Raw genomic sequence first — 12,500 nt, 5'->3', positions numbered from 1 at the left:
TAAGAATACACAGCCATATATATACACTGAACAAAATTATAAACGCAACACTTTTGTTTTTGCCCCCATTTTTCATGAGCTGAACTCAAAGATCTAAGACTTTTTCTATGTACACAAAAGGCCTATTTCTCTCAAATATTGTTCACAAATCTGTCTAAATCTGTGTTAGTGAGCACTTCTCCTTTGCAGAGATAATCCATCCACCTCACAGGTGTGGCATATCAAGATGCTGATTAGACAGCATGATTATTGCACAGGTGTGCCTTAGGGCTGGCCACAATAAAATGCCACTCTAAAATGTGGTGTTTTACTGTATTGGGGGGGGTCAAAAAAAAGAAGAAAAAAAAAGGTTGTTGATTGTGGCCTGTGGAATGTTGGTCCACTCCTCTTCAATGGCTGTGCGAAGATGCTGGATATTGGCAGGACCTGGAACACGCTGTCGTATACGCCGATCCAGAGCATCTCAAACACGCTCCATGCATGAACTGGGATGTTTTCAGCTTCCAGGAATTGTGTACAGATCCTTTAAACATGGGGCCGTGCATTATCATGCTGCAACATGAGGTGATGGTCGTGGATGAATGGCACAACAATGGGCCTCAGGATCTCGTCACGGTATCTCTGTGCATTCAAAATGCCATCAATAAAATGCACCTGTGTTCGTTGTCCATAACATACACCTGCCCATACCATGCAGATGAGCTTCCCTGAGACGGTTTCTGACAGTTTGTGCAGAAATTCTTTGGTTATGCAAGCCGATTGTTGCAGCAGCTGTCTGGGTGGCTGGTCTCAGACGATCTCGGAGGTGAAGATGCTGGATGTGGAGGTCCTGGGCTGGTGTGGTTACAAGTGGTTTCGGTTGTGAGGCCGGTTGGATGTACTGCCAAATTCTCTGAAATGCCTTTGGAGATGGCTTAGGGTAGAGAAATGAACATTCAATTCACAGGCAACAGCTCTGGTGGACATTCCTGCAGTCAGCATGCCAATTGCACGCTCCCTCAAAACTTGCGACATCTGTGGCGTTGTGCTGTGTGATAAAACTGCACATTTTAGAGTGGCCTTTTATTGTGGCCAGCCTAAGGCACACCTGTGCAATAATCATGCTGTCTAATCAGCATCTTGATATGCCATGGATGGATTATCTCGGCAAAGGAGAAGTGCTCACTAACACAGATTTAGACAGATTTGTGAACAATATTTGAGAGAAATAGGCCTTTTGTGTACATAGAAAAAGTCTTAGATCTTTGAGTTCAGCTCATGAAAAATGGGGGCAAAAACAAAAGTGTTGTGTTTATAATTTTGTTCAGTGTATATATATATATATACATACACGTATGTATATGTGTTTATATATAGTTATACAAATATTTATAAACAAATTATACATAAATAATAAAAATATATATTATAAACACATTTATCATTGTATAGACAAAATATATATATATTGCGTAATCTATCCCTTTAAAGTAGTTAAAAAGTACATATTTCATTTTTCTATGTTCATATTAATGTTCAATATGCTGTTTTATTAACTGCCCCTGTAACCTGATGCACATACTGTGTTCTTGAAAATTGTTCAAAAGCATATACAAAATTAATGTAGTTAATATTAATGTACCTATCATAAATAACAAAGACACATGGATACATATTGTGAACGTTGCCACAGAAACGAACCATCTCTGAGTTCGAAGGGGCAAGTCATAATTATGGTGATTCTGACATAAAGTGAACACAGCATTAAATATTTATAGTAAACCTAATGGTGTTCTAGAACTTTTTTGAATTTCTATTTTGAGTTGTGTTTTGAAGTATAATTTACCATCACAGACAGAATGAAAACGAAGCAGCATGTGTCCATCTGTCCAACACGACTGTACTAAAATAAGAGCAAAAGTCGTTCGCACAGTTTAATAAATATTTATTGAAAAATTCTGAGGCACAGCATGAGGTCCAGCGCATGAGAACAGAACGGCAGCGTCAGAAAGAGACGTTTCTCGCCTTTCCCGTGTGATTATGTGAGGATCGTGAACTGATGTGGGAAAGACGAGGAGTCTGCCGTCAACGGGTTACATCTCGCATCCAGAGTCTTCAGTGACGGCATCAGAGACAGCTTCTCCACCGGTAAATCTGTGTGTGTGTGAGAGAGAGAGAGAGAGAGAGAGAGAGAGAGAGAGAGAGAGAGAGACAGACACAAAGAGAGACAGAGAGAGAGTGACAGAGAGAGAGACACAGAGAGAGAGAGAGACACAGAGAGACAGTGAGAGAGAGACACACAGAGAGACAGAGAGAGACAGACAGACAGAGAGACAGTGAGAGAGACAGTGAGAGAGAGAGAGAGAGAGACAGAGAGAGACAGACACAAAGAGAGACAGAGAGAGAGTGACAGAGAGAGAGACACACAGAGAGAGAGAGACACAGAGAGACAGTGAGAGAGAGAGACACAGAGAGACAGAGAGAGACAGACAGAGAGACAGTGAGAGAGACAGTGAGAGAGAGAGAGAGAGAGACAGAGAGAGACAGACACAAAGAGAGACAGAGAGAGAGTGACAGAGAGAGAGACACACAGAGAGAGAGAGACACAGAGAGACAGTGAGAGAGAGAGACACAGAGAGACAGAGAGAGACAGACAGAGAGACAGAGAGAGAGAGACAGAGAGAGAGACACACAGACAGAGAGAGAGACACAGACATAGAGAGAGAGAGTTTGACTTTAAGATCACTTTATTTAGAAAAACATTAAAGATCTAACATTTTTTGTTTTAAAAAAAAGCTTTAAAACACAGCTAGAAGGAGAACAATAGATTTTAATGCAGCAATCGGAGTCTCAAGACGTGAAATAGCATCTTAGAAACACAAACTCATTTCTAAAAAAATTAAACCTGTTAGGAAACACTCATTATTGTGCTTTAAAAGATCAAACCCTCACGTTACTGAAACTCTGGTGGAGCCTGAAGTGTTTATCAGCGCTTCTCCTGCATTACTCTCACTGTCGCCTGATGATGTCATGATGTTGCACTGAGATCGCCTGCACTCATGAGAGATTATGAGATGCTCTCATCTTCCGTAGCCATAGGATTATCACAAAGAAAATACATCGCCATGGAAACCATAATTTAGCGTCTGGGTTTTATTTGTATTGAATCCTTTTTAGAAGAATTATGAAAGCCTTTGTGAATTGATATGGAAATGGAGACATTCTGTTCCTGCTGTAAAACTGTAATGATGCTAAAGTGCAGCTTTGATCACAGGAATAAATTACACATCACTATATATTCACAAAGAACACTCTTATTTTAAATTATAATAATATATCTTACATTTTTTACTGTATATTTGATTAAATAAATGCAGCTTTAGTGCAGCAGAAGAGACTTCTTCTAAAAAAATATGACCAATCCCATATTTTTAAATTTCTAATATACTGGATAAAATATGAAATCCTATTCGTTTGCTTCTAATTATCACAACATGAGTTCATTATTGTGCAATTTTTCTGGATTTTCCCTACAGCTGCTTCAATATCCCAGATCTCGGACAGAAAGCTGTGGAAATCAGAAGTTGTTGTCTGTATCTGTCAATTATTCATATAAGCATATATTTTTTTAATATATCCAGAGGCATTGTCTGGGTTTGAATTTTGTTGACATATAATGAAATGAATGTCTTGTTCAGCGTGTGCAGATGCACTTAATATCTCATGATTATCTGTGATAGACTGTGACATTTTCTGAACTTTCCATCGGTTCGGTCCGAAACTCGAAGCGCTTCACGTCTACAGCTCCAGTTCTCCAGATGTCTGAGAAAAACACATTAACTTTCTGTCTGTTTGACGAGTTCAGTTGCTTTGAAAGCCTTCAAGTTTTTCTGTAACACTTTACTTCATGTATAATGCATTAAAAAAGGTATTCATAATGTATGTTGTAATGCATTATATCATTTCACAAATAATTGTAACCAAAGTTAAAATGCATTATAATATTTGCAGGAAACTGGTTGTTCGCCATGCGTTTGAATGCATTATACTTTCCAAAGGTGTGTTCAATAAATAGATGAGTATTATAATGTATTATAACTGGTTACAAGTATTCATATCATAATGCATTATAAGATTAACACGTTTATAATGCATTATACAGTACAGGCCAAAAGTTTGGACACATCAAGTCAAGTCAAGTCAAGTTTATTTGTATAGCGCTTTTCACAATACAGATTGTATCAAAGCAGCTTCACAGTATTAAATTAAAATAATACAACAAAGTTTGTTTCAAGAGGAATTTATTAAAAACATTACTATTTTAATTAAAAACATTACTATTTTCATTAAAAACATTACTATTTTTAATGTTTTTGAAAGAAGTTTCTTCTGCTTTATTTGATCAAAAATACAGATTTTTTTTTTTTATATTGTGATATATTATTACAATTTAAAATAATTGGTTTTCAATTCATTATACTTTAAATTATCATTTATTTCTGTGATCAAAGCTGAATTTTCAGGATCATTACTCCAGTCTATCACATGATCCTTTAGAAATCATTCTAATATGATGATTCATTATCAAAGTTGGAAACAGTTCTGCTGCTTAATATTTTTTCATAACCTGTGATACTTTTTTAGGATACTTTGATAAATAAAAAGTAAAAAAAAAGAAAAAAAAAGAAGCAAATGTTTTAAAAATAGAAATCTTTTGTAAAAGCAATATACACTACTGGTCAGTCATTTTTTTTCTTTTTTTGGGGGGGAAATAAATCAATACTTTTATTCAGCAAGGATGTGTTACATTGATAAAAAGTGATAGTAAAGAAGATTTATATTATTAGAAAATATTTTTTTATTTTGAATAAATGCAGTTCTTTTTAACCTTTTATTCATCAAATATATTAGGCAGCAGAACTGTGTCCAACACTCATAATAAATCAGAATATTAGAATGATTTCTAAAGGATCATGTGATAGACTGGAGTAATGATCCTGAAAATTCAGCTTTGATCACAGAAATAAATGATCATTTAAAGTGTCCAAACTTTTGGCCTGTACTGTATATAAAGGCATTAAGTTTTTTTGCAATATTACATTATTGTCATGAACATTTTCATTAGTTTCTTCAAGAAGAATAACCTTTGAGAATTACAAAAAAAAAGATGTATCTAAACATTTCCTTTAATTACACTAATGACAATTTGAGGGTAAATGTGCTTAAAGGGGTGGTTGATTATGATTTGACTTTTCTAACTTTAGTTAGTGTGTAATGTTGCTGTTTGATCATAAACAACATCTGCAAAGTTACAACGCTCAAAGTTCAAAGCAAAAGGAGATATTTACTTTTAAAGAAATTGCTTTTTAACAAACGGCTGGTAGAGACTACACCACATTCCTCCCGGGTTAGTGACATCACTAACCCTAAAATGTACATAAACCCCGCCCCCCGGAACACGATTTATAGATTATCAAGACAGAATATGCTAATCAATGATTAGAAGATAGTTAACTCCACATCAGCTACATTAATTTAAACATAAACAAAAAAAGTTTTTGACATTTTCAGGACACAAGCTGTTGAAGCTCCGCCCCCTGTGCCGGGAGCAGCAGCTCATTTGCATTTAAAGGGACATTCTGACATCTGCCAGCTACACTGTTTACTTCTGAATATTATAGTTTGGTTCCTTCTGAATATTATAGTTTGGTTCCAGAATGTGATAAATCCATTTTGATTAATTTGAGTAAAAATGTGTTTTCTTTACCAAGAAAGTGGCAAGATGAAAAACACTATTTTCTGTTTAAAACTTTCACATAGTATCTTTAGGTTATAATATCATATAAAATTCAAATCCAGATTTGGATTTTCAAAGATCTATTATAAAAACGGATTATTTTCCCCCAAAAATGCAATAAATTCATGACACTTTTTTTTCAAAATGCTATCATATTGAAACTGTTGAAATCAGCCATCACTAAGAAATATCTCCTGAACTTTTTTGACGGCGATCAGCTCACAAAAACTGATTTTGCACGGGCACTTTGCACTGCTCCCTGAATCGACGCGCTTATTCATTTGTGGATGTTAACAGAATCTGTAAGTCAGCTATGCTGTTTACTTCTGAATATTATATTTCATTCTGGTGCGCTTAAAGTTATCGCTACTGTGTAACGATAGTCTATGCTATTCACCAACTGAACATATCCTATTCAATGTGTTCACAGTCTCTTTCACGGGCATCATTTGTAGTAGCCTATTCACAAGCTTCCTCAAGCATAGCGTTTTCTCGGAGTTCACTGTGTGCTTTCTACCATGCACAAATATGTGTGTAATTGTAACAATGAGCACTCAAACACACCAAACCAACAATTACTAAAAACACACACAAAAACTGATTTTGCACGGGCATTTTGCACTAGTTTTACTAATAAAAAAATTAAAAAATCTTTTTATTTCTTAAAACATGATATATTGTGAGTTATTACTGATAATATATCGATTATCGCCATACCGTGATATTATCGGTATCGTGAACAATGTATCGCATATCGTATCGTATCACATCTTGTGAAAAGAGCATCATACCTTTAATATATACTATAAAATTCTGTTTATAGTAATAGCCATCTGTATATTATATTCAGTACATATCTAGCTGTAAATTCTGTTCACAGTAATAGTTATCTGTATATTATATTCATAGGACAAATCTATCTGTAAATTTTTGTTTATAATAGCATTCAACTCTATATTTATTCAGTACATATCCATGTTCTGCACTTATGGAACCACTGTATATCCTGCACTTGCTGCTATTGCACTTCTGGTTAGACCTAAACTGCATTTCGTTGCCTTGTACCCGTACTTGTGTAATGACAATAAAGTTGAATCTAATCTAATCTAATGATCATGAGAATAATGTTGCGGTGCAAAAGATCTTAAAGGGTCTAAAATAGGGTTCATTATCACTGAACCCTATTTATCATTCATAATCATTAATGTTTTCTGAGTGTTTGAGGATTATTCGGCCATATTTTTCAGATCTCGTTTCTCTTTCACTCGTGTGTGTGTGTGTGTGTGTGTGTGTGTGTGAACCAGAACAGCTTTATAACCGAGTCCTTTCTCTGCCGTCGCAGCGATCTGTCCATTAGTGTTCTCTTCAGTGTGTTCAGGGACAGTGTGAATGACACAGGCCTAATGAGAGTTGATTACCATGTTGCCTTGTAATTAGTGTTTCTCAGTGCTGGCACACTTCATGCCGGTTTCTCCGTTTGGAACATAATTAAAGAGATAATTCACCTAAAGATCATTATTTACTCATCCTCATGTCATTTCAAAGATATATGACTACAGATGATGTATGGAAAATAGAAGTCGATATTCTACCGAGTCAAGCCCATGTCTCTTAACAGTAGTCTAGTAGTTTTATGATGATTTATGGTTTATTTGGTCCTTTCTGGAACATGACCGCACTCATTCCTGTTCACTTTCACTGCATGGAAAACAGCAGATCAGTGTTGCTATTGTGAACTAAAATCATTTTCGGTAATTTAAATAAAGCTGGTATAAAATCAATTTTGCATGTATTATTTTATTTTATTTAAATCAATTTATTAATTTTTTCATTCATTTTAATACATTTTTAATGTACTGTTATATTTCAGTCTTATTTTTTATTGATTCATTCATTAATTCAATTTGATTCTGAATGAATGTTCAAAAAACATTCATTCAAAAATGTTTTATGTACTGATATATATATATATATATTTATATATTTATATTATTATGTCTATTTTGGGCACTTAATTTCAGGGTGAACTATTAATTTAAAAAGCATCTAGTTAATATTAAAGACTCACTTTATAAACACAAAGACGGCGCACTCATATTACTAATGAATGGGAGAAAGTGCAATATGGCGGAATAATCATAATTCAATGAATTATGGTGCATAAATCAACACGCACCAATACTACATTTTTCTAAATATCATAATCATTTATTAACAAACAAGTATTCATTACTTCAATGAGCTCATTGTTTCTGCCTTAAATTATTACATTGTTTAAATTAATACTTTTTTCACTAACTGTGATTTTGTAAAGTACATTTCTGAAATACATAACTTAGACAGTCTCTGATAACATCACTCTAACTGTAATATGGATTCATGCATTTTCTGTAAAGCTGCTTTGAAACGATGTGTATTATGAAAAGCGCTGTACAAATGCGTGTGAATTGAATTTAATAGAATAAGCCCCGCCTTCTAAATAAAACAGCCAATCGCTGATAGGGAGAGTTAGGACTGCGCGTGTGCATTGGCTGATCCAGCCTGAAAAAGACACTGTTTAACCCTGTTTGAGCATCAGAAACATCATCTGTGACTGTGACGGATGTGATTGACACCTGTGATGCGGTTCTCCTCCACGCTGATGTTCTCGAGGCTTCTCACGTCCAGCAGCCGCTCAGGGAACACCGTCAGCTGGTTCCTGGAGAGGTTGATGTTGACCAAGAGCTCCATGTCTCCGACCGCCTCTGGCAGCTTCGTGAGGACGTTTCCCTGCAGATCCAGCTCTACGAGAACAAAACACACACACACACACACACACACACACACACACACACACATATACGCTCGTCATGTGATCTCTATCCGTCAGAGCTGGGCTGGTGTACTCTGTGCAACGCTAGAAACCGCTCCACAACTCCCATGAAGCATTCTGCAACTACTGCAAGTCACTCTGAAACAGCTGGATGTGAAGAATATCTCTTCTGCTGCGCTAAAGTTGCATTTATTTGATCAAAAATACTGTAAAAATAGTGAAATATTATTGTAATTTAAAGTATCTGTTTTCTATGTGAATATATAGTAAAGTGTAATTTATTCCTGTGATCAAAGCTGAATGTTCAGCATCATTACTCCAGTCTTCAGTGTCACATGATCCTTCACAAATCACTCTAATATGATGATTTAATTAAACATTTATGATTATTATCAGTTGAAAACAGTTGTTTTTACAGTTGATACATTTCGTTTTTCAGGATCCTTTGATGAATAGAAAGTTCAACAGTATAAATGAAATGAAATATATATTTTGTAACATTATAAATGTCTTTACTGTCACTTTTGATCAATTTAATGCGTCCTTGTTGTATAAAAGTAGGCTATTCGTTCTCATTTTTTAATCTTACTGAGCCAAAAGCAAGTCAATATTTGTGTGCCGTTGTTTAATGAATCACTTTGCAATGCTTCAGAATGTAGAGTTTGAATCTGTTTAATAATATAATTATTTGATTGGTTAGATCAGTCTTTGTTTTGAACAAATGTTTGGTAATGTGAAGCTGTTTTTCTGCTGATGTCAGAATGATTCATAACAGTTGATTCATCAGTTTATATGAGAGACTTCACTGGACCACAAAACCAGTCACATGGGTCAAATTTCTGAAATTGAGATTTATACATCATCTGAAAGCTTAATAAATAAGCTTTACATTGATATATGGTTTGTTAGGATAGGACAATATTTGGTTGAACTATTGTAAATCTGGAATCTGAGGGTGCAAAAAAATCGAAACATTGAGAAAATCTCCTTTAAAGTTCTACATTTATGGTCATGATTGTGCAGCATTCACTCACAGAAATACATGTTTTATATATTTACGGTAGGAAATGTACTAAATATCCTCATGGAACATGATCTTTACTTAATATCCTCATGATTTTCGGCATAAAAGATAAATGTATAATTTTGACCCATACAATGTATTGTTGGCTATTGCCTCAGATATACCCGTGCGACTCCAGACTGGTGACGTGATCCAGGGTCACCGTCACATATGATCAAATGATTCATTTCCAGCAGTGTGTCAGGAGACGTGTGGTCTGGAGAGACGCCTGAAGCTGTGGACAGAAGAACTGAAAGCCGTACCTCTTAACTGTGTGAACGTGAGGAAGAACTTGTTGCTCAAGGCTTTGATGCTGTTGTTGGCCAGAGAGATTGTGTGTATGTTGTGTGTGCAGCTGCGCATCATCTTGAAGACGCCGTCAGGGAAACTCACAAGACCACAGTCGGACAGATCTAGAGAAGAAAACAGACGCTGATTCAGACTCTGGCATTACCGCTGAAATCTGTTAATTGTGCAATCACTCACAAAATCACGGCAAATACTATCAGAAATGAATGCAGTAATTTGGAGGCACTTGACGTGTGTGTGTGTGTGTGTGTGTGTGTGTGTGTGTGTGTGTGTGAGTGTGTTTAATCAGAGGTTCACAATGCCGCTGATTGCGACGTGACTTTATTTACTCTTGACATTAAATGATTGATATGATGACACTTGATCAATTGGAAAATGTTCAGAAGAGTGAAGTGATTTATAGGAGCTTCTCGGCTCAATGGCGCCATCTACTGCTGAAACACACACACACAACCGGCATGTAATGACAACAGTGTTCAGGAGGAACGGTAAGTATATTATTTTGCAATTATCTGTATCATGTAAAAGCATTTAAACATTTTAGTATGACTTTCTTTGGATTTCAATCTTTTAGATGCCAGGGAACCTTAAAATATGATCTTCCTCATGGAGGGACTCGCGTCCTGAAATTTACAGTAAGTCAATTTATACCCAAATTATCCTATGAAAAAAATTTAATAAATATGTGTAAAATATTATTTGGAAAATATTAAGTTACATTATTATTACTTTCTGTTGTTTTTCTCTACCTACTATTGAAATGTACAGTTATAGCTATTTTCTATGTAAGTCAAACTTTTTATGAATTAATTTGTTCATTTTAATCAATCTTTTATGTACTGTTATATGTATTTTATTTATTTAAATAAATTTCGTATTTATTTATTCATCAATTTTAATATTTTTTTAATGTATTGTTATTTGTAATTTTTTATTTAAATCGATTTATTTTTCCATTCATTCAATTAATAAATTTTTAATGTACTGTCATATGTTTTACTTTGTTTAAAATGAATGATCATGTAAAAAAAGTAATACATTGTGTACATACATTTACACGACAGTAAAATGTATTAATTGAATAAATGAAAAATAAATCGATTTAAATAATTAATAATCCATATCAGTAAATAAAAATTTATCAAAATGAATGAATAAATAAATAATGGATTTAAATAAAACAAATAGCAGTACATTACAATTATTTAAAATGTATGAATAAGTAAATAAATCAATAATTTTAATGTACTGTTATATGTATTATTTTATTTAAATCCATTATTTATTCATTAATTAATTTTGATGTACTGTTATGTAATCAAATTTATTTATTCATTCATTTCAATCAATTTTAATGTAATATGTATTGTTTTATTTAAATCAAATATTTATGTATTCATTCATGTTAATCATTTTTGTATAATTTATTTCCACGTACCCCTATAGCAGTGCCTTGAGGTCGACGGACCCCAGCTCTAGCGAACATCAGGAGTTATGCATGTGTTTAGAAGAGGTGACAAGGGTATAAACATGAAAACAAAATTCCTTTGAGATATGAGGTATTATTTAGTACACTCTAAAAAATGCTGGGTTGTTTTAACCCAACTTTGGGTCAAATATGGACAAACCCAAACGCTGGGTTAAAAAATGTAATTAAAAATGTTAACCCAACGGCTGGGTCAAATATGGACAAACCCAAACGCTGGGTTAAAAAAATTTATTTAAAATTTTAACCCAACGGCTGGGTTAAATATGCACAAACCCAAACGCTGGGTTAAAAAAATGTAATTAAAAAATTTAACCCAATGGCTGGGTCAAATATGGACAAACCCAAACGCTGGGTTAAAAAATTTAATTTAAAATTTCAACCCAACTTTGGGTCAAATATGGACAAACCCAAACGCTGGGTTAAAAAATTTAATTTGAAATTTCAACCCAACTTTGGGTCAAATATGGACAAACCCAAACGCTGGGTTAAAAAATTTAATTTAAAATTTTAACCCAACGGCTATGTCAAATATGGACAAACCCAAACGCTGGGTTAAAAAATGTAATTTAAAATTTTAACCCAACGGCTGGGTCAAATATGGACAAACCCAAACACTGGGTTAAAAAATGTAATTTAAAATTTTAACCCAACGGCTGGGTCAAATATGGACAAACCCAAACGCTGGGTTAAAAAATGTAATAAAAAATGTTAACCCAAATTTGGGTCAAATATGGACAAACCCAAACGCTGGGTTAAAAAATGTAATTTAAAATTTTAACCCAACGGCTGGGTCAAATATGGACAAACCCAAATGCTGGGTTAAAAAATGTCATTTAAAATTTTAACCCAATGGCTGGGTCAAATATGGACAAACCCAAACGCTGGGTTAAAAAATTTAATTTGAAATTTTAACCCAATGGCTGGGTTTGCCTATATTTGACCATAAGTTGGGTTGAAACAACCCAGCCTTTTTTAGAGTGATAGTCAGACAGTGTCTCACCCAGTGAGTCTCTGCCCTCCTCCATGGTGGCGTTGATCCTCCTGGCGACCT

The 12,500-nt window shown here is 34.5% G+C and overlaps 1 protein-coding gene across 4 annotated transcripts in view; it reads right to left on the bottom strand.

Moving 5' to 3' along the window:
- Window positions 1-1,907: 1,907 nt before the first annotated feature.
- The window catches only part of lrrc20 (leucine rich repeat containing 20), an 11,479-nt gene continuing 886 nt past the window's right edge, over window positions 1,908-12,500 (bottom strand). For all 4 annotated transcript variants that reach the window (XM_082152487.1, XM_082152486.1, XM_082152488.1 and 1 more), the window contains 4 exons: window positions 12,450-12,500; window positions 9,915-10,064; window positions 8,392-8,559; window positions 1,908-2,133 (listed from right to left, as the gene is read on the bottom strand). The exon at window positions 12,450-12,500 is cut by the window's right edge and continues 40 nt beyond it. In XM_082152487.1, the coding sequence (XP_082008613.1) occupies window positions 2,018-2,133; window positions 8,392-8,559; window positions 9,915-10,064; window positions 12,450-12,500 (485 nt within the window). In that variant the 3' untranslated portion in view covers window positions 1,908-2,017. The remainder of the gene's footprint in view (window positions 2,134-8,391; window positions 8,560-9,914; window positions 10,065-12,449) is intronic.

This window comes from Leuciscus leuciscus (genome assembly GCF_965113295.1).
Source record: "Leuciscus leuciscus genome assembly, chromosome: 21".
NCBI lineage: Eukaryota > Metazoa > Chordata > Actinopteri > Cypriniformes > Leuciscidae > Leuciscus > Leuciscus leuciscus.
The sequence above is the reverse complement of the archived record's forward strand: the minus strand, read 5'-3'. Positions and strand labels throughout refer to the sequence as shown.